The sequence below is a fragment of the Nannospalax galili genome, unplaced genomic scaffold, assembly GCF_000622305.1.
Source record: "Nannospalax galili isolate Female #2095 unplaced genomic scaffold, S.galili_v1.0 scaffold290, whole genome shotgun sequence".
In the NCBI taxonomy this organism is placed as follows: Eukaryota; Metazoa; Chordata; class Mammalia; order Rodentia; family Spalacidae; genus Nannospalax; species Nannospalax galili.
In genome coordinates, this window is record NW_008331486.1 from 4,959,297 (window position 1) to 4,985,061 (window position 25,765).

General features: G+C 45.1%; 1 protein-coding gene across 4 annotated transcripts in view; it reads left to right on the plus strand.

Moving 5' to 3' along the window:
• Positions 1–25,765, plus strand: part of Garnl3 (GTPase activating Rap/RanGAP domain like 3) — a gene marked incomplete in the record, with an annotated part of 193,617 nt that overhangs the window by 116,419 nt on the left and 51,433 nt on the right. For all 4 annotated transcript variants that reach the window (XM_029559731.1, XM_008824990.3, XM_029559734.1 and 1 more), the window contains 7 exon segments: positions 177–241; positions 3,268–3,331; positions 7,738–7,764; positions 13,615–13,690; positions 14,309–14,407; positions 17,022–17,125; positions 21,639–21,747. In XM_029559731.1, coding sequence (XP_029415591.1) covers positions 177–241; positions 3,268–3,331; positions 7,738–7,764; positions 13,615–13,690; positions 14,309–14,407; positions 17,022–17,125; positions 21,639–21,747 — 544 coding nt within the window.

A 25,765-nucleotide genomic window follows, 5' to 3' on the forward strand; every position in this document is an offset into this window, starting at 1 on the left:
GCAAGATTTTTTTTTCCAACATAGAATGTGTTTCTTTCCCAATGAACCCCTTAAGGAAGAATGAGAAAGAGCAGGCCTAGTTTCATAGCAGTGACCAGGTACAGTGACCAGGTGAGGCTCCTTCAGAGGTGGAAGGTTCCAGATTCATCTCTGACTTGGTGCTTTGACTTTTCCAGGGTACACAGAAAATATGCCTTCCCTACAGTCCCACCAAAACACTCTCTGTGAAGTCCATCTTAAGGTGAGTACTACCGACTGAAGCCCAAGTACATTGGAGGCTTTAATGGATTGTGTGTGCCTGGGATTGCTGTGGGTGAGCTTTCCATGGTGGCACACCAGGCTCTTTGCTAAGCACTAGAGGCTCCACAGTAATCCCAGAGGGCAGGACTATCATTGCCCCCCTTTTACAGATGAGGAAGTGGAGGTTCAGAGAGAGAAAGCTGGGCTTTCACATCTAATGTATGGTGAGGCTGAGCCCAAGTCTGGCACATTTCAGGCATCCCATCTCCATTCTTTGCCTACTGTTATTTATTTTCTTTTTGCATTCACTTTACAAAGAAAATCAAGAAATCTTTTTCGTTTCATTTTTATACTTTGAAATAGAAACCCAGATGTCAGCAAAGATTCTCTGAGGGGAAAGTGCTTATTCTTCACCAAACATCAAGTAAGATGATTGGAACATCTGGTGCCCCCTCCCCATTCCACGGCTTCCCTGCCCCCATTTTCCCACCTCCCTTTTCATCTCTCTCCCAGGCCTGGGGGAATGGCAGCGCCAGGATTGAGCTTGTCACTGTGTCACCAGCTTAGATGTTGCATCATAATGATGATGATGTCATTGTCCGACGCTGAGCTAAATACCTTGCAAGCACCCCCTCAGTGTCTCTCTAAGGGAGCTCCATGAAGCAGACCTACAGTGGCTCCATTCAGGCCTCAGAGAGGGGAAGGGATGCTGCAGAGGTCTCACAGCTGCTGACTTGGAAGCTCGGGGGCTCTGGGGCTGGGGCTGTTTGCTGATGCCATCATGTGTGGAGGAGAAAGTTTCTCCCGGTGCCCAAGTGCTTGCTTTTTCTGTACTCCTCTGAGCCGGGTGTGGTAGGATATGTGTGTCTGGTGTCTCCATGGAAAGCTTCCTTGCTGCAGCTCAAACCAGCAGAAGTCTCTCAGTGGCCGTTTGGGCTCACTCAGTTAAGGACGGCACCTGGCTGTAAAACCCGCCAAGTGTTGCAGTCCATTCTCAAGCCTGATTTCATTTCCAAATCACAGCCCTTCCCCTCTGCTCCTGGATTTTCTGGTTTAAAGCAGTCTAAAACCTGACTTAAGCATCAGCAAATAGGTTAACATTAAAAAAATTGCCACTTTTAGCCGGACGTGGTGCTGCACGCTTTTAATCCCAGCACTCGGGAGGCAGAGGCAGGCAGATCTCTGTGAGTTCGAGGCCAGCCTGGTCTCCATAGTGAATCCAGGACATCTGGGGCTACAGGGAGACCCTGTCTCAAAAAGACAAAAAAAAATCCACTCTTTTTTATTGTTTGATAATTTCATACATGATATAGAATGTGTTTTTATCAAATCTGCCTTCCCATTTCCTCTCTTCCTCCTCCCTTACCAGGGATCATTGTGGAAGAAGGAGCAGAAAGATTGTAGGAGGCAGAGGCAGTACATGGCTGCAGTGACAGGGCATTTTCCAGACACAGCAGGGTACATCACATGTGAACTCACAGGGTATGACAGAGGCACAAGATCAAGCCAAACAAAACCCTAGCATGGAGGGGGAGGTGGTCACCAGTCCCACCCCTGGATGAGGAGCTGTTGGCAATTGATGGCTGCTGGGGGAGACCTTTGAAGTTAACATTCTGTTGAACATAGAAATATCTCACTGCATCTAAGGAACTGTAAATTTCAAATTGATGTGAGAGCAATACTTTGACTTCTACTGGCTAAAGATTCCTGTGACTCTTCTTTTTCCTTAAAAATTAGTCAAGAAGTTGTTTCTTCTTTATGTTCAAAGACTAAGCATTCTATTTAGTTATAATTTCATTGAGTTACATAGGCAGTGCCCACAATTTTCAATATACTGTTCACAGCCAGAACAAGTCATAGCAAGAATCTAAAGATGGGGAATGTCTATACTTGCTGCTAGTCAAAAAAAAAAGATTTTCAACATGAACTTGAAAACTTTTTTTTATTTTTGAGACAAGATTTCCTATTTGGCCCAAACTGGCCTGGAACTCTTGATCCTCCTGTCTCGAGTGCAGCATTACAAGCAATTATCTTGAAAATTTATAAGGCTCACATGCTGGGCTGGATATGTTGCCTTGTGGGACAGAGCAACTTGCCAAAGAAAGAAATGCCAGTTAATACAAATTATGCTTCATCACTTTTCTGGTAAATAAAGAAAAGAATGTGGGAGAGGAGCTCATAAGACTCTACCCCTTCCTGAGAGCTCTAGGCAGCCAAGATTGCTGGAGGACAGGAAGTCATTTCTTCAGTATAGTAGACATTGGCTAAGTTGCCCATACTCCTGTAAGCAACCATAATTAAACTCACTGAGTCACCAAAAAAAAAAAAAAAGACGTGAAAATAGGAAGGAGAATTGGAAAGAAGGGATTGGGGCAGGAGGTGTAGGAAGGGGTAGAGATTAGAGAGGATGATAAGGGGTGAAAATGACCGAAACACATTGAGTACATGCATGAAATTGTCAAAGAATAATAATAAAATAATAAGCAAATAGATTTTTCTAAATATTTATTAATTTTTATTTTATGTGTATGAGTGTATTGCCTGAATGTATGTAAGTGTACCCATGTCATGCAAAGCCCAGAGAGGTCAGAAGAGGACGTCAGATCCCCTGGAGCCAGAGTTAGGATGGTTGTTAGCTGCCATGTGTGTGCTGGGAGGCAAACCCAGGTCCTCTGCAAGAGCCCATCTCTCCAGCCAGTGCTCTTAGCCACTGAGCCATCTCTCCAGCCCCAATAATTTTTTTTAAGGTAGGAATCTGGAATTTTAACAAGGATGCCTGAAGCAGAGGTCCCTGATCCCTCCCTCTTGCTACATGAGTGTCATTAACGGACACTTACATACGGAGAGTACAGTGCAGCAGTGGTGACACTTGTGGATTTGCTCATTGATGCCCCACTTGCCAGTCTGTGTCTCCAGCATGTCAGCCCCTTCGGAGAATCCAACCATGACCTAGAAGATACTATCTTCTCTGGAGAACTGAGATTGGCTCCCACCTCACTGTAGCTCACTCTGTCTGCTCTGTTTCAGTGCCATGAATCTGGACAAGTTTGAGAAAGGCCCCAGGGAAATTTTTCATCCTGAGATACAAAAGGTAAAGGAGACCTTTGTGCTTCAAAATTGTATGAATTTGATTGTCATGTCACCATGGTCGGGTAGTCTAGTCTGCCCAGGGAGAAAAAGGTTTGGAGTCATAGTCTGGATTAAGTTCTTCAGAAAAATCTTAGTAGCATTTTTGTCTTGCAGCTGTGATCAATTTAGCTCTGAAAACTTCCACTGGAAACTTGGAGCTGTAGCCATCTTCACTAGGCTTCAAGGAAGTGGGGTACCAGGGCTTGGTGACAGGGAAGAAGCTGGAGACGCTGCCTGGAACTATGTCCAGGAAGCAGCAAGGAACCAGTGAGGTCCTTAGGCAGAGCAAGATGCTCAACTTTACTTGGGGGAAATAAATCAGTCAGGATATGGAAAACTGATCAGAGCATGAGCAACCTTTGCCTATGTATCTTTGAGGTAAGCTTTCAAAGTGATGTCATTGACTCTCAGCTTAACCCAGATGCACAAAGTTGAGAATTCCCATGCATTTAGTGGCATTTCATTTTTAAGATAGTATTTAGGGGACTGAAGGGATGATTCAGCAGTTAAGAGCCCTGGCTTCTCTTACAGAGGAACCGGGGGTTTGGTTCCTAACACCCACAGGACAGCTAGCAACCATCTCCAGGGGCTCTGATGCCATCGTCTGGCCTCCACAGGCATTGCATGACACAAGTGCACTTATATACATGCAGGCAAAACTCATACATATAAAAATTAAAATTAAATATTTTTTAAATAGTATTAGGGCTGGCAAAATGGCTTAAACAGGTAAGGGTACTTGCCACCAAGGCTGATGATATGAATTTAATCCCCAGGACCCACATGATGGAAGGAGAGAACTGACTTCAGCAAGTTGTTCTCTGACCACCACATACACTCTGAGGCACCTGAGTGCCCTCCCCCATACACACACATAATTAATTAATTAATATTAAAGAAATAATAAAATAAATGAGTGTGTTAGGTTAAACTAAGTAATTTTAAGCCATGTTATATTTAAAGTGACTATGACAAATTTAAAAACAAATTAAAATTATACATATGTCAATAACAATGTGTTTTTATAACTTTCTTATACAACTTTGATTTTTTTTTTTTAACCAACAGAGTTTCACATGTAAATCAGGCTGCCCTAGAACTCACTTTGTAACTCAGACTGACCCCTGCCTCAGCCTCCTGAGTGCTGAGAGTGTAGCTGTGCACCAGCCCACCTGGCTGTTATAACAGATGTTTAATTCTTTCCTTCTTGGAACCTGCGAGTGACCCCCACTACTAGCCCTGCTCCCTTGACACCACCCGCAACGCCCCAGAGGTGCGTCTGCCAGTGCCCGCCTCTGCACAGATTCCCTTGGCTGTCCTCATCTGCACAGCCCACCCCAGCTGCCTTCTTTCTACACAGAGCAAGACAAGAGACTTAGCAGCATCCTGTCCGCTCACCTTACTACCTCACCATTCTGTGCCTGTTTTCTAGCAAACAAAAGATACTTTCATGCTTTCCTGAACATTGTGTTTTGGCTTTTTTTTTTTTTTAAGTCAGGAACACTCAGAAGCCTCCAGGGCCCAGGTATGAAGCCCAGTCCTGCAGTGTCACTGTTAAGAGCTGCCACCAAGTTTCTGTAGATTTCCATTAAGAGCCCTTGACAGCCAGCTTCAATGCAGAGAAAGATTCTTTAACAGTCACAGGACCCACACAGTGAATAGAAGCTAAACCAACTGTATTGCAACGGGGGCAGTGTTCCTCCAAGAAGAAGGGGGCTAGTGCTATAAAAATGCTGTCCCTCTGCCTGCTACACTGCAGTGGCGTTTCTCTTGACCAAAATCCTTGCGGTAGCATTGTGATTAAGTTAGCTTTAAATAAGTGGAAAAACTTGGGGTCTCTATGTTGTCTTTATGCCTCCTTCCAAAGCTTTTGCTTCTAGATAATTGTGGTATGACTTCCCTGAATAACCAGGGATTATAGAAAAATCTGCAATATGAAATTTGAGTATTTAAAGCATTCCTAGGTTTAGGGGGAAAAGTGTATGTAAAATCTCAAGTCCAATATTGGTTTTATAAAACTTAAACATCAGCCCCAAACTAATGATTAGAATCAAAACTCCATAAATTATCATGCCAGGGCCTGGGGAGGTGGCTCAGTGGATAAAGTGCTTGCTGTACAGTGTGAGGACCTGATCCAGATCCCCAGAGCCCACATAAACCCAGACATTGGTAGTGCACTTCTGTAATCCCAGCTTTCCTGGAGCAGGATAGGAGGAGACAAGAGAGTCCCCAGAAGCTTGTGGGCCTGCTAGCCTGCTGTACACAGTAAAGAACTATGAGACAGCCAGTCGCAGACAAGGTAGAAGGCAAGAACCAACACTCCCACACATAAACGTTCACACACACACACAAATATGAAGAGAAAAAGTAAGTAGGGCTATATTAAGAAATACCATTACCAGCCAGGCATGGTGGCCCATGCCTTTAATCCCAGGAGAGGCAGAGGCAGGCAGATCTCTGTAAGATTGAGGCCATCCTGGTCTCCATCACAAATTACAGGCCAGTTGTGGCTACAAGAAATCCCTGTCTCAAAAAGATGAAAAAAAATTTCTAACAAAATTAGACCTTCCAGGCTGAAATTACAAACTTGGAAACAACAAAAAGAGACCTAACATCAGCTCATAAATACAGCAGCAAAAGTATTTTAAAACCCTGAATTATGTCAAGTAGGACCGTGGTAAACCAGGGCATATGGCAGGAGCACCCACTTCTAGGCAGATATAATCCTAAACAAGGAAGCCATAAGTTAGATATGACCTGGCAGCCTATGGCATCCCTCCTGCCCCCAGGACTTGAGTGCTGAGACCCTGGCTCCGGTGCTCAGCAGGACCCCTGGTGTGAGGCTGTTCCTACAGCATGGCCACTGTAGAAAAACCCATTCCCATCCAGGGACTGATGGCAAAATGCCCCAGTTCTGACACTTGCTGAGCTAATGGCTGTTGGGAAGCTGACAAGTATGAACGTCTCCTTGTCTTACTGACCATGGCTAGTGCAGAAGGCATACCTGCAGCTGCCCATGATCCAGAGCTTAACTCTCCATCCCTTGCAACCTTAACCCAGGTTCTGCTAGCCCTCCAACTCTTCACCTGTGATTCTGGAACAAGTAGGCTGCATCACAGGGTGGTTGAGACCAGAGGGAATCATGGAAAAGAGAATTTTGCAATGAAGTGTGTAATGACATGCAAATAGGAAGCAGGTCCCAGTGTATGAAATGCATAACAGATTTATTTTCTCCTGGAATTCAAAAATGTTAAGGAAGTCTGGATTCTGAATGAACAGGCCTTCTGTTACATAAAATGGGGGTTTTGTGTGCCTCAAGCAGTTCCTTCAGAATTGTCAGCTCTCTGAGAAAGCCTTGGACAAGAGGACAAGGGCCCCTCAGCCTCTTCCACCTCTATCCTGGTCTTTGTCTTCTCTGTCCTCAGTGTGGCTGACCTGGACCCACCTTCCCCACCCCCACTCATCCAGGGGTCCCCATTAAAGCCTCTGACTTTGGTACCCACTGATTAGCTTCTTCAAACGTTTACATGTGGAGGAACTGCATGAGGTTAAGTCTCTGTTGTGTGCCAGGCATTCCATCTACACCCATCCTTTCACTTCCCAAGAAAATGAGTTTTCCTTGGACCACAGGTGAGGCACAGAAACAGGTCAAATGATTGATACCCAAACACAGTTAAATAGGTGAGCAAGCAAAGAGTCAAAGCCAGGATTCTTTAGGGTCACCACTGCTCCGTGCTGGTCATAGGAAAGGGTCTTTTTAGAGGAGTTGCATTAGTATCAGGCAATTAATGGAATGTAGGGGAGCCTAAGACTCAACTCTGCCTTAAGTCTTTGATTTTGGTACTCAGATCTCTATTTCTCAATTGTATTTCCTTACTAAGGGGATATTTTCTTGAAGCAGCAAGTGGCCTTGTTATGACTTGGGGAGGGTGAGCAGCAGTCAGTATCCATCAGAGCTTTCCTTTCTTTTAAATATTTCATTTGTATTATTTTATGTGTATGAGTGTATTGCCTACAGGTAGGTAGGCACACCTGTGTCATGCAATGCCACGGAGGTCAGAAGAGGGCATGGATCCCCTGGAACTAGAGTTAGGACAGTTGTTAGCTGCCATGTAGGTGCTGGGAATAGAACCCAGGTCCTCCACAAGAACAGTCAGTGCTCTTAACCGCTGAGCCAACTCTCCAGCCCCCCCCCCAAATCAGAGCTTTTCTGTTTCCCCCAAAGAAAGATCTCATGACCAACTTCTATTACCTTCAGATGTCATAACACCAAGCATGGACATGTGCTGATGCTTGGCTTTCACAGAGAAATGTAGCCAAATAATCACTATGATGCATAAATGTAACTTTTGAAACTTTACTTGACAGGACTTGCTGGTTCTGGAAGAACAAGAGGTGAGTAGTTCATGGAGAGATTGGTCCTCTGCTCCTTATGCATAAATGTCAGCCCCCTTGTAAACACAGCCTTTCCTTTCAGTCAGACAGCTGTGGATTCGCAGTATGGGCCTGTGAAAGGTTTCTTCAAGGTATCCTTCAGAATTTTCCATACAGATACCTATAAATATATGACTATGCTTAAATCTGCATAAATATGTAAATATTCTTTTTTTTTTTTTGGTCTTTTTGAAGCAGGGTCTTCCTGTAGCCCCCAGCTAACCTGGAACTCACTATGTAGACAAGGCTGGCTTTGAACTCACAGAGATCCTCCTGCCTCTGCTTCCAAAGTACTGGGATTAAAGGCATGTGCCACTACGCCCGGCAATATGTAAATATTCTTAAATCTGACATTCAGATGTTAGCCTTGGGATCAGGGTAAAGAGGTGTTAATGTCCATCAAAGAAGGACGTCTGTGTGTTAGCCACACTCTTGCCATGCAAGATGCCGAAGTTATTTGCATGCTTCATTCCCTGTTACTCCCATTATGCACACATAAACCTCTGCATGTAAGTAACAAAAAGAAATGTTCAGCATGTCATCAGTAGATGACTGAGAAAGGAAGTGACAGTTTGTGCATATTAACCTGCAAAAATGGCAATATCATTGTCTAGTTGTCTGGGCCACACTTCGTAAAATCCCCAATGCCTTCATTTCCCTGACACCCCAAATCTAATCCATCAGCTCATCCAGTTGATACAACTTCATAAAATGTTCTAAACCCAAATACTTCTCAGTGCTTCTGCTGCAAGCACTCCGATGAATGGCTGCTACCCACTTCACCTCTGGCCGAGAGTGCACAGGCCAGATCTGTTTCTCAATTCTATCTCCTATGGGAATCTTTGCTTGAAGCAGCAGGTGTCCCTGGTAATGGAGGAGTGAGCAGCAGTTAGTATCTGTCAGAGCTTTTCTGAGAGATGTGTGGCCCAAGCATTCCCATTTAATTCTGCGGCTTCTCAGCTAGAAACAATTGGGACCATTTTCCTTGATTCTAATCCATTCTAGTGATAAACTATGAAGATGGGCAGGGGAAAATGTTAATAAGGAACACCGCTGATGTTTCTAAAAGGTTAGCTATTTAGTGAAGTGAAATTAGTGTTCTGAATCCCACATTTTATTTGCTTGTGACTGTCCAGACAGGCACCCCTCACAAGAGGCATGGCATCCCATACTGTAGACACGAGGGAGGCCAGCAGATGGTGGGAACAAGGGAGTCCTACAAATACAGCAGACTGTCCAATCAAGTCACAAAGAACCCAGGGAGTCAAGTTTTGAATAAGGCCATCATTTCTCAGTTCCAGAAGATTCTTCTGGAATCACTGGGACCTTCTTCTCCAGCTTTACTTTTCACAGAAGGAATATAATTCCTAGCGTTCTGTTAATTCCAAAGAAAATGGCTGCACATTGGTTTGTAGTCCTGTTAGGTTTTGTCTCATAAAATTTAGAACTAGGGGTTGGAGAGACAACTCAGCGGTTAAAGGCATTTCCTGCTCTTTGCAGAGGATCTGGGTTTGATTCCCAGCACCCACATGGTGACTCACAATCTGTAACTCCAGTTCCAGGGCTCTAGAGCCCTCTTCTGGTCTTTGAGGGCACCAGGTATGCACATGGTGCACATACATACATGTAGATTAAAAACATAAAATAAAAATAAATCTTTTTTAAAATTATGACTACTTTAAGTTCCATACAAATAGGAGTGACAAATATAACCTGTTTCTGTGTCAGAGCAGGACTCAACATTCTGAAAAAAATCAGTACCTATGACTCCCTCCAGCAGGCATTTCCCTCCAAGGGCTCAGGCCTGAACTTGAGTTGTGGAAAGCTCCCTGCATTCCTCAAGATCAGTGTTCATGAAGCACTGTGCTGTTCTGTTGTGTGGCTTATCCATTAGGGTTGGAACTCAGTAGCAGAGCATCAGCCTAGCATGTGTGGTGAGTGAGGCCCTATGTTCAATCCCCCACACTAGAAAACAACTCAAAATAATCCATTATGATTGGGTAACCCCAGATCAAACTACCTCTCTAAACTATGAAGTAATTCATTATATTAAAAGATACCTTGATTTCTGAAAGCTCTCTATTAGTTGTGGACCTCATTTGTGAAGTCTTAGAAACAAAATTAGCTCAATAAAGCCCTATAAGATGTGAAACCTGGTCTGGAGAGATGGCTCAGCAGTTAAGGACACTGGTTGTTCTTGCAGAAGACCGGGGTTCGAATCCCAGCACCCACATGGCAGCTAACGGCTGTCCGCAACTATCTGATGGCCTCTTCTGTCCTCCGCAGGCATTGCACAACACAGGTACACTTACCTACATGCAGGCAATATACAAATACACATAAAAGAAAAATAATAAATAGAATTTTTAAAAAAAGATGTAAAACCTCAAGGCAACACCAGTCCTTCTGGAATACCCACCAGAAGCAGGAGGCTCCACACAACTTATCTTTTAAACTGGGACCCTTTGGAGAGCACTGATAACACCAGGACAGCAAACAAAAGAGCTGCAAGCCAGGGCCGTCACAGTAAACATGGATACATGTGGTCCTCCAAGTGACCTTGAGACTTACAAGTCTATTCATGCACAGGTACCTGAACCATCTCCATCCTGTACCCTCCCTGCCCTGAGACTTTACAGAGCTTCAATCTTATCCTGATAATGTGCCTCACAACTCTAGTCCTTCCGAGGCCTCTACGTGAAGCAAGCGAGGTCCTCAGTGCACTGGTAGCATGCTGCCAGATTCAGGGTTTCCCCATGAAGTCTTATAAAGCTTTGACCAGTGACATGGAGGCCCCATCTCTGCCTGCAATGTTCAACTTTTCTCAGTGCAGACTTCTTCTGAGAAGGCTGTGCTGTGGTGTTGACAAGAGCCCTGGTCAAAAGTCAAGAGACCCCCATTCCATCTCCAGCCTACTGTTCACTTATAAGCAGCCTTGGGCAAGTCTTTCCTTCCTTGGGCTACCTATCCATGCATTGTAGCTCCCTTCTAGTTCTCATGGGCTGCTAATTGATGGTCCATAGCTCTGATTACTGACCTAATCCTTCTGCACCAAGCTTGCTGGCTGTCAGGTTAGCAGGGCTTCCCAGTTTGTTCTTTTGGGCCACTGCTTCTTAGAGTGTCTTCCCTGGACCAGCAGCAACAGAGTCTCCTAAGAATATTTTCAGTGCAAACTTCTAGGTCCTATCCCAGACCTGCTGAGCTGGAAACTCTGGGTTGGGAGCCAGCTAGTTTCTAACAAGCCCTCCAGGGCTCCCAGTGCCTGTCAACTTGAGGCCAAGCATGAAGAACTGCAGCTTCAGTCCTTGCATGCTTGCTCCAAGAGGGAGTTCTGCTAGACTCCAGACTGCCACAGGTGCTTTTTAAGAGGTTCCAAGAACAAAGGGGTGCCAGCATCTTGGGGACATGTGATCGCTGCCATCACTTCCAAAATCGAGGAAGAAAAGTGATGACTATGGAAACCCAAACTGGGTAGAGCTCCCTGACCAAACAACAGAAATTGATCTAAAACTGGTGTGAGGAGGTGGCCACCCCAAGGCAGCTGGTGAAAAGCTTTTCTGCCTTTCTGATTTATTATGCAGTCATTTGTCCATCTTTTCTATTGTCCCCAGCCCTGTGCTCAGCCCTGCAGAGTCAGTAGTAATTACAGCACATGTGATCCTCCTCCAGAGACTTGGGCTCAATGAGAAACAGATAAATGTACAAGTTCAAGAGAAGAGTTAGACTGTGGATAGTGGTTAAAGAGAATGAGCAGTGCTGTGGTGGAGAGTGGGGGGACCTCTCTAGACCTTTCCATTGGAGCTGTGACTTTCCTCATGGGGAAGAGCACCACCCCCAGACACTGGGGGAGAGGTCCAGGTGGAAGGCTCAGCTAGGAGTACCCTCCCTCTTTCCACATCTCTATAGAAAACCACTGTTACAGATGGGTGGTGCAACTGTCTCTCAGGTGTATTGGGGACAGAAAAATGTTTATTGGGGACAGAAAAATGTTTCAGATTCTGGGGGTTTTTTTCTTTTCATATGTTTATGTTTGTGGTGTGCATGCGTGTGTGTTCACATGTGTGTAGGCATACATGTGCACGTGCATGTGGAGGGCTGAGGCTGACATCAGGAATCTTCATCTATCCCTGTTCCACCTTATTTATTGAGGCAGATTCTCTGAATCAGACCCAGAGTTCAATGATACTGCTCGTCTTGCTAGCCAACTTGCTCTGGGGATTCCCTTCCAGGGCAGGAATTACAGGCACCTCACCACGTGCACCAGGCATTTATGTGGGTTTGGGGGATCAAGACCCCAGTCCTCTTGCTTATGTGGCATGTGCTTTAACCCCTGAGCCATCTCCCCAGGCCAGGGTTTCAGATTCTTTTTTTAATATTTTATTTATTATTTTTATTTTATGTGTATGAGTGCACCCGTGTCATGCAGTGCTGTGGAGGTCAGAAGAGGGCTTCAGATTCCCCTGGACTGGAGTTAAGGACGGCTCATAGCCACCATGTGGGTGCTGGAAATCGAACCCAGGTCCTCTGCAAGAGCAGTCAGTGTTCTTAACCACTGAGCCATCTCTCCAGCCCCTAGGTTTCAGATTCTTAATTCTTCTGACTCACAAAATTCTGCCTTGATGCCAACCCCTGACCCCATTGGCCAGTGCTCTATCACCCATCCCTTGACTGACCACCACCAAGAATCCTCCATCCAGTGATGGGTCAGACAACCTTGGGAAGTTGATATTCTTCCAACAGTGGATTTCTTTCATTATGAAATACTTCAGACATACACAAAAATTTAGAGACTAACATAATTAAAATCTATGAACTGCCTGCCCAGATTAAGGACAAAAATCATTCAAAACACAGTTGAGGGACTGGAGAGATCATTCAGCAATTAAAAGGTCATACTGCCCTTGCAAAGGACCTGGGTTCAGTTCCCAGCACCCACATAGGGCATCTCATAACTGCATATAACTCCAGTTCCAGGGGATCCAATGCCTTCTGCTGGTGTCCTCAGGCACCTGCATGCACATAGTGCCCATAAACCCACACAGATACACACATAAAATAAATAAGTACATAAATCTCTAAAACAAACTAGTTGAGACCCTGCCTCTGCTTGCTGGCCCCACTCCTGTCTTTCCCTCGTCTCTGCAGAAGCTGCTGTCACACGCTTGGTATTGTCACTTCCACAGGGTCAGATTGTATTGATCTGCTGCTCAGAGTTGAGGGTGACAGACTCACACTGGGACTGGCCACTGCCTGCTCAGCTTGCTTTGTTTTTCATTTTGCACATCTGTGACTTGTTCAGATTAAATATCATCAAGAATTAGGAGAAATGTGCTTTTGGTATAAATTGCCCATGATTTCCATATCTATTTCTAGAACAGCCCACCAGACAATCAGCCTGAGATTGTTATGTTTGGTTCTGAATTATAATTATCTCCCCTTTGCTTCTGGGAACTCTTACTGATGGGTGGAGCAGAACACAGTACTAGCCCCAGAGGTGCTCATGACCATTTGTTTGTGGCACTGTACTGCCCCAGAATGGACCTCACATCCCACCAAAGCCCTTACTAATGGAATTACAAATGAATTAAGTGATATTGAGGCAGAGCATCTATCAGTAGGCTATTTTGAAACCTATAAAAATGAAAGATTGACTTGTTAACATTGATCAAAATCGGGGCTAGTGGAGGAGGGGATCCCCCACATATCCATTCTAGTGACTGTTGTAATCCTAAATAGCAACAGCATATCTCATAACTACAAATGCTTTGGTGATAAGATTAACTTTTGTGTCTTTAACTGTCTCATTGTAAGGGCTCTGTGAATTTCAAGTTCGGGGTTCTTTTTGCCAAAGATGGGCAGCTCACAGACGATGAGATGTTCAGCAATGGTGAGTGGCTTGACCTTGTTCCTGCTGAAGGAAACCCTGCTTTTCCATCTTGTATTTCCAACAGCCAAAACAACTTATCTGTTGGGTTGGAATCTTTAGTGCTATGAGCCAGTTCACAGAATTTCAGGATAAATTTTATAAGGCAGCTGTTGATAAATTCATGCATTTGGCAAATATTTGCTGACGCCTCATCCCTACCAATCCCTTCCCTGGGTACTGGAGACGCAGCTTGAGTGAAATGTGTGTGGATTTGGAGAATTTTGTTCTAGAGTACAAGGTTTTTCTTTGCTATTTCTGGTTGAAAGTGCAAACTGTGCCCTCCTCCTGGCGTTCACATTTGCCGTGTTATAACCCTGTTTGTCATTAAGAGAAACAGCCATAACATCTTCATTCTGTGATTCTAAGCACTCTATCTGGTTCGTCTGGTTCTATACTTTCCTTCCCTTGGATTCCTGGGAATGTGAAATTTCCTTGTGCCTGGAGTAGAAGGCAGTGTGACCATGCTCTTGTGCCTATGGTGCTCATCAGGAATGCCTAATTGTCTAGTGATTTCAGTGAATCGTTAGGAACTGAGGACTTGAGACCCACACTTTCCTCATACTATACCTCTTCCTACAGAAATTGGAAGTGAAGCTTTTCAAAAATTTTTAAATCTTCTGGGTGATACAATCATTCTCAAGGGCTGGACAGGCTACCGCGGCGGGCTGGACACCAAAAGTAAGCTTACCCATTGGTATAATTGATAAAATTCTGTTACCTTCTTCTGTATTTGAACTTACACCCAAGAGAGGGTTGAGCCAGAGACAACTGGAGGGAAGCTGGAGAATAGCCCTAGTCTGACAAGGGTCAGACTGACACATGTTCATTGTCTCTGACAAGTTCATTGGCTTTTCAAGACTAATTTCATATTGGAGCCCCTAGGAGGTGCCAGGGGATGTGGTCAACCAATAAATAGAGTTATGTACAGCCTAATGCCATCTCCGTCAACAGGGACCACATCTACTGTGAGTTCTCATACAGTTATACTGCCTGATGACACAATAGCCACCGCAGTTTGCCTAAGTGCACTCAGTGAGGTTCACACAACAGGGATGGTACCTAATAATGCATGTCTCAGTTGTCCCCATCATTCAATGATGCATGGGTATATACTAATGAACACCATACCATGTGTATGCCAGAACTGTGCTAAGCTCTGGGTCAGTGTGCAATGCATACCAACATGGCCCCTGCCTTATAGGCGCCTATAGTCCGTCAACAACATAGACATTACACAGATAGTTGTGAAATAGCTTGGCTATGAGAACTTAGAAGAACTTGGAAGCACATAGAGTACCATGGGGCACTTTGCCGAATCTAGGGATTAGAGAAGACTTCTCTAGGGAACAAGGGAGTGATGAGTGGGAACAGTTGGAAACTCTTGAGAAAAGAAGAGAATTCCAAGCAGAGAGAACATCTGTGAAGTCCTTGAGGCAGGCAAGGACATGATGTATTGTTCTGGAGGGAGCAGAGACCAAGAAGGTTGCGGTAGACTAGAGAAGCAGGGGTATCCCTGCAGGGGATGTAAGGTCCCCTCACTTGTCACTGAGTAAGGGAGGGGTGAAGTCAGGCTGCACCTTGGGGCAGCACTCTGGAGGGAGCAGGCAGGGGTGGGGCATTGGAGAAGTAAATGCCATAGTCCAAACAGGAGGTGGTGACTGCCAAGGCTGGTGGGGCAGCAGGCTGGCAGGGAGACAAGTACACAAATCCCAGGGCCCTTCTGAGGCAGAGGGGACAGGGTCCTATACTGATGGACAACCGGGGTGAAGATGAGGAAGGATTTTCACGGGGTCCCTGGGTATCTGGCCAAGAGGCAGCTGCTGGAGGTCTGGGATGTTGAAGAGGAACTTGCAGGAAGGGAGGGTAGATGTTAAGTTTATATTTGGAGTCCCTTAGCTCAGCTTCTGTGGATCATTTCTAGCATTTTCCTGTGCTTCTGCTTTTGTAGTTTTGTTTGATCTTCAGTCAAGCCTTGAAGAAAGTCAGGCAGGTGGAGTGAGGCACCTTTGGCCTAAATGTGACAGGCTCCTGGTCCAGGCAGCCTTACTCTCTGGGAGCCTGCCTTCCTGGCAGCCACACAGGCATCATTCCACAGATTGAGAGTATTAAAGCAGTGTGTATGGATTACCGCGGAAATGCCTTCATTGCCAGTCCAGGGGTGCAGGGCGTGGCCCCAACTTCCTTCTGTCTAGTTCTCTTATGTACACAATGAGTTCTTGAGTGCCTGTGACTCATCAGCCCCTGGCCAACTCTCAGGCCTTCTGCTCTGACTACCATCCACTGAGCCCCTGGTAGCCAGCCTTCTGCTAAGTTTAGCACTTAGTCAGGGCCATCTTGATGGGTCTTCCCAGCATCCCTGGAAGTTAGATACTTGGTTCCCCCCATTTTCTAATGAAGAGGCTGAGGCTCGGAGAAAAGCGAAGTGACTTATCAAAAATAACATAGGGGCTGGGGAGACAGCTCAGTTGGTAAAGTGCTTGTCACATAAGCATGAGGACCTGAGTTCGATCCCTAGCACATAAAAAGCCAGGTATGCTAGATCATGCCTTAACCCCAGCACTGGAGAAGTGGAGACAGGAGGATCCTAGAGTTCTCCCGCCAGCCCAGCAGGCCAAATCAGTGAGCACCAGGTTCAGTGAGAGACCCTGAGAGAGCTCTCAAAAAATAAGGTAGAGCACAATTGAGGAAGACACCTGATGTAGACATTTAGACTCCACATACATGCACATACATGAACACATACATACATACATACACACATAAGGTAACATAGCTTTAAAATTTAATCATAAAAACAATCAGACCTTTAAATTCTGACAGGGGAAAGAGTAGCATAGCTAATGAGAAATCAGAGCTCGAGTCCAGGTCCACCCACCTCCAGAGCCCATGCCTTTAATCACTGCACAGTTCTGCCAGAAATCCCACTTCCTTTTAATTTATGTGCATCATGGTTGTGTTATCTTGTGTGACTTTCATCCCTTTTGCCCACAGCAGTGGAGTAGAAGGTGAGGGATTGTAACATGCTCTCCTTTTAGCCCAGCCTGACCTCCTCTGTTCTGAGTTAGGCATGCAGCAGGCAGCAAGCTTGGAGTGCATAAGCGAGGTCTTTCCACAGGGGTAGGAGTCTCCTGGGAAGTGGAGAGTTGACACTTAGGTGATCGCTGCCACTTACAGGCAGGGACAACCCAGATGATCTTTGAAAATGTACTGTGTACTACATTCCTTCATCTGCAAATAAAACTATTTCCACATAAAGTCCTATGTCCACTGAATACCTCCTTCTGTTTTACAGATGACACCACAGGGATCAATTCAGTGTATACTGTGTACCAAGGGCACGAGATCATGTTCCATGTTTCCACCATGTTACCGTATTCCAAAGAGAACAAACAGCAGGTACGTGTATATGCAGGCTCTTTGGGAAAGCCAGCCATCAGACAGTAACTGAATGTGCAGCAAATACTCAGTGATTTCTAGAATTAGAGACTAGCTATATTGCTGTGAGCTCCACCAATTTTGGGACTTTTTATAGTCTGTACATGTGCACTGCCATCAAATCTCAGGAAGTACTGTGTTTACCAAAACTGCCATCTTAAAGACAGGATCAGGGCCAAGTATAGTAGAGTATGCCTTTAATCCCAACACTCAAGAAGCAGAGGCAGGTGGATCTCTGTGAGTTTGAGGCCGGCCTGCTCTACATAAAGCATTCCAGGCCAGCCAGAACTACATAGCAAGACTGTCTCAAAAAAAAACAGAATCAGCCGGGCGTGGTGGTGCACATCTTTAATCCCAGCACTCAGGAGGCTGAGGCAGGCAGAGCTCTGTGAGTTCAAGGCCAGCCTGGTCCAGGACAGCTGGGGCTACAGGGAGATCCTGTCTCAAAAAGAACAAAAAAAAAAAAAAAAAAAAAAAAAAACAGGATCAGAGGTAATAGTGTTTATGTACATGTATGTGTGTGACTATGGTTTAAAGACAAATCATGGGCTAGAGAAGATGGTTCAGCAGTTAAGAGCACTGACCACTTTTGCAGAGGACCTGGGTTTGAATCCCAGCACCGACATGGCAGCTAACAACTGTCTATAACTCCAGTTCCAGGGGATCTGACTCCCTCTTCTGGCCTCTGTGGGCATTGCATGACACGGGTGCACTTACATACATGCAGGCAGTACACTCACACACAGAAAATAAAAATAATAAATATTATTTTAAAAAAAGAAAATACCTGGAGCTGGGAACTTCATAAAGAGAAGAGGTTTATTTAACTCACAGCTCTGTGGTTTCAAGAGTATTTGCTGGTGAGAGCCTCATGGCAGATGATATTATCCTGGAGCAGTCACCTGGCAAGCAGTCAGCAAAAGAGATTCAGGGAAGATTCAGGGCTCACTTGTAACGACGTGTACTGGACGGACCTAAGGGGGTAAGAAGGAACTGCTGTGGCAAAAGCACTGATCTTGCTCAAAGACCTTATCACTTCCCACTAGGCCTCATTCTCAAAGGTCCCACAGCTCTTGACAGCACAGTGTTGGGAGCCAAGCTTCCACCACAGGAAGACTACTGAGAGACTGCCTCTGCTCTGGACTTGTGTCAGTGTGCCTTTGGCCTTGTCAGAATGAAGCTCTGGATCATAAAATAAGTTTGCTGTGTGGTGTTAGAAGTGCTTTTGGGGTTGATATGGGAAGTTCACTAAGCGCCATCCTGGGAAGATTTCTCTGAGGCCCTCCTCACCCCCACCCCACAAGTCGACCAGTTTTAGGAGAAAAATTTGTGCCTGCCTCTGCCTCCCGAGTGCTGGGATTAAAGGCATGGCCACCACACCTGGCCGAGAGCTCCTTTTTACTGCACCCAGAAAGTTAATACACATGTACAACAAAGAAAACTCAATTTAAGAAGAAAATTTTATATATATGTATTAAAAAGTACTCTCCATGCCGGGCGTGGTGGTGCATGCCTTTAATCCCAGCACTTGGGAGGCAGAGGCAGGCAGATCTCTTTGAGTTCAAGGCCAGCCTGGTCTACATTTATTGAATATGTCAATTGTGTTGTAATGATATGCTTCTTCTAAGTATGTTGTTATTAAATAAATCAATAAATAAATAAATAAATAAATAAATAAATAAATAAATAAATAAAGATAATTACTTCAAGGACTATAGGTAAAATTAAATTGAACATAACAGCCGGGTGTGGTGGCGCACGCCTTTAATCCCAGCACTCGGGAGGCAGAGGCAGGCGGATCTCTTTGAGTTCAAGGCCAGCCTGGTCTACATAGTGAGTTCCAGGACAGCTGGGGCTACAGGGCGACCGTGTCTTAAAAAAACCAAAAAAAAAAAAAAAGTAATCTCCGTAAGTGTTCATCTAGCTTTTAAGAAGTAATGTCGGCCTCAGGTAGACGGTGTCAAGGTTATGAAGTCTGCCTTAGTATCTATGGTTATAGCTTGATTCCTCCACTTATGACCACAGAAGAAAGGTTAGCTAGTCCAACAAAGGAACAGTTAACTGTTCTTGGCCAACATTCCTAACCACATCCCCACATTTTCCACTCGATGTGCTGTCATGTTTTTCCTTCCCAGTCGTCCCTGGGTTGTGTCCCCATGTGTACCACTGTCACTCTCTGACCTCCCTTTCTGTAAAGATGAATCTAAACTTCCTTTGAACAGAGCATGGTATTGGAACACAAGCTCCGCGCTTTAAAATCACCACATTATATGTATCTTCTCTGGAGAAATGTGTATTTACATTCCTTGCTCTTTTCTTGAATTGAATTGTTCTTTGTTGTTGAACAGTAGGAATGCTTTGTCTGTTTTAGATATTAACCTCTTGCACATGTGTGATTTTCATATGCTGCTTCCTTCTTCATCAGGCCATCTTTTTACTCTGCTAACAGCATTCTTTGATACAGTTTTCAATTTTGTTTTTTGTTTTATTTGGTTTTGGTTTTAGGAGGGTTTTGTTTTGGGGGGGAGTTGGTTCGTAAGTTTTTGGGTTTTTTTATTTTTGGTCTTTTTGAGACAGGGTCTCCCTGTAGCCCCAGTTGGCTTGGAACTCACTATGTAGAAGACTAGGCTGGCCTTGAACTCACAGAGATCCACCTGCCTCTACCTCCCAGGATTAAAGGCGTGTACCACCACACCCAGCTAGTTTTCAATTTCACTGTGCTCCAATTTACCTCTTTTTCTTTTGTCACCTGTACTTTTAGTGTCACACCCAAGAAATCATTTGAACTGAATTGCAATTCAATGCTCTATGTACATTAGTTTCCTTGTTGGTGAAATGGGAGAAATGGGAACATGTACTGTGAATCAGTCAGGGCCCTACCCTCCTGGAGTTTATGGTGCTGAATAGAAGACAGGGAATGTGGAGAGGAGCCATTAGTGTACAGAGTAATGAGCCACCCAGGAATGGTACTATAGGAGCTGGAGAGATGGCTCAACAGTGACGAGCCCTTGCTGCTCCTTCAGAGGATCAGAGTTCTGTTCCAAACACCCATATTGGGTGGTTCACAACTCCTATAACTCCAATCCAATGCCCTCTTCTGGCTTCCATAGACACACACACACACACACACACACACACACACACACACAATCTTTAAAACAGAATGGCATAGCCGGGTGTGGTAACATACATCTTTAATTCCAGCACTTGGGAGGCATAGGCAGGAGGATCTCTGTTAAATGGAGGCCAACCTGGTCTCCCTAGCAAGTTCCAGACCAGCTATGGCTACAGGGACACTCTGTATCAAAAAGACCAAAGGAAGAAAATACAGAATAGCATTATAAAAGTGCTTTGGGCAACAAAGAATGTGGCATTTAATGAAGATCAGGGAGGGCCTCCTGGAGAGGGCGCCATTTGGCTGACCTTACAGATAACCAAGAAAGAGCTGGTCCTCAATAAGAGGCTAGGCAAGCAAGGACTATGTGTTGTTTGCTTATTGCCGGGCAACAAGCCACTCCAGAAGTTACCAGTTGAAGACAATTTGATTTTTTCATGGCTTCGTATGTTGACAGGGCTCAGCAGGCAGGTTTTCCAGTGTCCCTTTGAGAATTTCTCATCAATTGCAGTCAGCCAGCAGCTGAACTGGAATAATTTAGGCTGGACAGGGCCGCTGAAGTGGCTGCCCTCTCTGCAGGTCTCCTGGCCTCTCAGCAGCATCTGCTGTGGCCTCCCCTTGGTCTCTACATCAATACTTCCACACTTTGACACATGGTTCAGGCCCCCCAAAAGCATGTGTTCTGAGAGGGAGATGGCAAAAGCTGATACTCCTTTAATTTATTTTTTAAAGGTTTATTTCTTTTTTTTTTGTGTGTGTGTGTGTGTGTGTGTGTGTGTGCCTGCATGAGTTTATGTGTACCACATGTATGTAGGTGCCCACAGAGGCTAGAGGGCCTAATTCCTGGAACTGGGGTTACAAGTGGTTGTTAGCCACCAGAGGTGGGTGCTGGGAACCTAACCCAGGTCCTCTTCAGAGCAGTAAGTGCTCTTAACCACTGAGCCATCTCTCAGTGAGGCTCAGTGGAGTGCTTGAGTAGCCTGCTCGAGACCCAGTGTACATGCTTGCTCCCTCACCCCGGCATCCTCACCTCCTGTGCTGCCTGTTTGAGCCTTGAACAGCTCAGAAGACAAAGAAGTGTGCTAAGGAGTAAAAGCAGTAACGTACAGAGACTGGGGAGGCCAGGAGGCTGGGGAGGAGGCTTCTGTTGGAGGCTTGGCCAGAGAAAATGAGCCTGGACTGAGAGAGGAACCCAGGCAACTGGGCTGATGAAACTTGGGAGGCAAGAAGTCAAGGTCATGTGAAGGTAGAGGTCGGGCTCAGTGATAGCCATGGTGGTTTGCTGCAGTGTGTTTGGTTTATAACTGAGAATATGCCGTGTTTGAGTGACTTTCTCAGTGATGTTTCTGTTTACCATAGGTGGAAAGGAAGCGCCACATCGGAAACGATATCGTCACTATTGTGTTCCAGGAAGGAGAGGAATCGTCTCCTGCCTTTAAGCCTTCCATGATCCGCTCCCATTTCACTCGTATCCTGGACCTTCATAAATGTTCCGGCTTAATGGCCTCACTGGACCTTGAATGACTGGCATGTTTTGTATTACTAGAGTCTAAGACACGTTTTTTGGGGATTTTCTTCCTATGCGTTTTTCCCTCTTCTTCCTTCCAGCCTTTGAAGTAGTGCATAGTAATTCTCAGGGGAGTTTTTTTTTTTCATTCTTTCTCAATTTCAGACATACATATTTAATGTACTTTGAACATATTCCCCCATAATCCTCTCTTACCACCCTCCCCCTCCTGCTGAGCTCCTCCTTCCCAACAAGTCCCCTGTTTATTTTCATAACTTTCAGTGTCCCACTCCATTTAACTAGGGTTGCTTTCATGAACATGAGTGGGGGGTTATTTATTTGCGCAAGGACAGTTACCCAGTGTCTACACCACCGAAGGATATGACTCTTCTATCCCAGCCACCAATAACTAACTGTAGCTCCTCAGGGAGAGGTGGGACCTCAGGATCCCCTACCCCATCCATCAAGGAATGTTGATGGACCAAGTCTTTTGCAGGTAATCACTGATGCTGTGAATTCAGGGGTGTCGCTGCCACAGCATGTCCAAAAGACAGTGCTTCACAGCAATCTCCTCTTAGGCAATTATATTTATTAGTTAATTTTGAATGCTTTTTCTGTATTATGTTAAGTGTGCCTAGTGTGTGCAGTGCCTTACAGGCCAGAAGAAGGCATCCAGATCCCCTGGAACTGGAGTTACAGACTGTTGTTGACCTCCATGTGGGTGCTGAGAACTGAAAGAGTAGCCACTCTTAACTGCTGAGCCATCTCTCCAGCCCCCAAGAATTTTTTAATATTTTATTTATTTATTATATTTTAGTATTTTTATTTTATGTGTATGAGTGTATTGCCTGCATGTATGTGAGTGCACCCATGTCGTGCAATGCTGCAGAGGTCAGAAGAGGGCTTTGGATTCCCCTGGAACTGGAGTTAAGGACAATTCATAGCCACCATGTGGGTGCTGGGAATCGAACCCGGGTCCTCTGCAAGAGCAGTCAGTGCTCTTAATCACTGAGCCATCTCTCCAGCCCCGATTTTTCTTTTAAGACAAGCTCTCACTGTGTAACTCAGGATGGCTTCAAACTTGCAGTCATCGTGCCTCAGCCATCCAAGTGCTAGGATTACAAGCATGTGCCACCATACCCAGCCTTGGGGGAAACCTTGACTTCTAGAATGCCTTCTCTTTCCTCAGGTAGTCTATAAAATAAGGGAAGCTTCTGTTATCCATTGGTAACCTGAAGAGTAAGTAGTAACTCCTCTGAGAAACCTGTTGTAGATCCGAGATTTTGTTGATGCATACCTGAATTACCAGCACGTTGGTGAAGGTTGCAAGTTTGAGGCCAGTCTGGGCTACATTGCAAGACCTTGTCTCAAAAATGAAAAGTAGGAGCTGGAGAGATGGCTCAGCAATAAAGAGTGCATACTGTACCTGCAGAGGACCCTCATTCAGTTCCCAGCACCCATATCAGGTGGCTTATAACCACCTGTAAATCCAGTCCCAGGAGATCTAACATCCTCTCCTGGCCTCTGCAACATATGTGTATACACCCCCACACAGATGTACATACACATAAATAAAAATAATTTTTTTTGTTTTTTTGAGGCAGGGTCTCCTTGTAGTTAGAGCTGGCCTGCATTCTCTATGGAGAGCAGGCTGGCCTAGAACTCAGAGATCCACCTGCCTCTGCCTCCCAAGTGCTGGGATTAAAGGCATGCACCACCGCGCCCGGCTAAAATAAGTATTTTTTTTAAAAATGAAGAAAAGGGGCCGGAGAGATGACTCAGTGGTTAAGAGCACTGAATGCTCTTGCAGAGGACCTGGGTTCGATTCCCAGCACCCACATGGCGGCTACGAACCGTCCTTAACTCCAGTTCCAGGGGAATCCGAAGCCCTCTTCTGACCTCTGCAGAACAGCATGACACGGATGCACTTATGTACATGCAGGCAATACACTCATACACATAAAATAAAAAATAATAAAGAGTTAAAAAATAAAAATGAGAAAAATAGGGTCTGAAGAGATGGCTCAGTGGTTAAGAGCACTGACGGCTCTTGCAAAGGACCTGGGCTTGATTCCCAGGACCCACATGGTGGCTGAAAACCATAACTTCAGTTCTAGGGAAACTGACACCCTGTTCTGGCCTCTGCAAGATTTGCATGAATGTGATACACTTGCATGCAGGCAAAACACTCATACACATAAAATTTTTTTAAAAAATAAGGGGTTGAGCCGGGCATGGTGGCGCACACCTGTAGTCCCAGCACTTGGGAGGCAGAACCAGGCAGATCTCTGTGAGTTCAAGGCCAGCCTGGTCTGCATAGTGAGCTCCAGGCCAGCTGGGGCTACAGGGAGAAAAGACCAAAAACAAATAAATAAACAAATGTTATTATTATTATTATAAGGGGTTGAAGAGATGGCTCAGCAGTTAAGAGCACTGGCTGCTCTTTCAGAGGACCCAGATTCACTTCCCAGCACCAATATGGTGGCTAACAATCATCCATAACTCCAGTTCCAGGGGAATCCAACGCCCTCTTCTGACCTCCCCAGGTATTGCATACAACACGGGTGTGCTTACATACATGCAAGCAATACATTCATACACATAAAAATAATAAAAAAATTTTAAATGAAAAAACTAGGTAGGCATGGCAGGTCAACTCCTGTAATCCTAGTACTCAAGAGGTAGAGGCAGGAGGTCACTGTGAGTTTGAGGCCAGCCTCTAGGCTGCATAGAGTCAATTTTTTTAAAATTTTTATTATTTTTATGTGTATGCATGTATTGCCTGCATGTAGGTAAGTGCACCCTTGTGCATTGCCCTCATAGGTCAGAAGAGGCTGTCAGATCCCCTGGGACTGGAGTTACGGACAGTTGTTAGCTGCCATGTGGGTGCTGGGATTCAAACTCAGGTCTTCTGCAAGAACAACCAGTGTTCTTAACCACTGAGCGATCTCTCCAGCCCCAGAGTCAATTTTTTTTTAAAAAATTAGAGAAAGAATAATTTTTCCTCATTGATTTTAAGCCTGATAATGGCTGCTGCACTAAAATGTGAAAAAAAGATAGAATTCATAATATTGTTTGCTTCCCCTACTCCCATTCAACTCATAGTGTCTGAGGATGCCCGTGACGGGACTGGTCTTCTTGGCAATGCTTGAGCTCAGCTCAGACAGCCCCAGAGCGTGCACCTAGCCTGCCCTGCCAGATCTTCTGTCATGGCCCACTTGCCATGGTCACAGGCCATGACAGCAAAACCCAAAACTGGTGGCTCTGGAGGCTGCCCACAGTGAACAAAAGGCAGCTAGCAGACATTTTCAGAATGACTTCTCATCTTTCTTCTCATCCCTAGAGGATCTAGTAAAAATATTTGGAGACAGACCGCTGCAACTCATGCCTCTGAAAATAGGCCACTGTCTCTATTCTGACTTGTCTCCTGAAGCAAACAACAGTGCTTTCAAGGAAGTGCTGGACAGTTGACATAGCCAGATTTCTTCTGTGAGGGTAGGGGCATCATAGTCAAGGCAGAAACAGGTATGATTTCTTTCTGCCCTTGCCCTGTGTAATTGCTAACGCTTCCCAATTCACTGGGCTGTAGCACTAATATTTCCCCTTCTCAGGATGGTGGTTTTTCTTATATAGAAAAACTTGTGAGTAGAGCATCAATGGCAAGGTGAGATGACTTTTATTTAACATTTATTATTCTTTATTTTATGTGTATGAGTGTATTACATACTTCATGTATGGAAGTGCACAAAGCCCACAGAGGTCGGAAGAGGGCATCAGATCCCATGGATGCCTTGGAACTGGAGTTATGGATGGTTGTTAGCTGCCATGTGGGTGCTGGGAACTGAACCTGAGTTCTCTGCAAGAGCAACTGGTGCTCTTAACCATTGAACCATCTCTCTAGCCCCGAGATGACTTTTTAAGTGAGAAGTTTAGAATTGCCCTTACTATAAGTTCTCTTTGTTGTGTCTGATATGTCAGT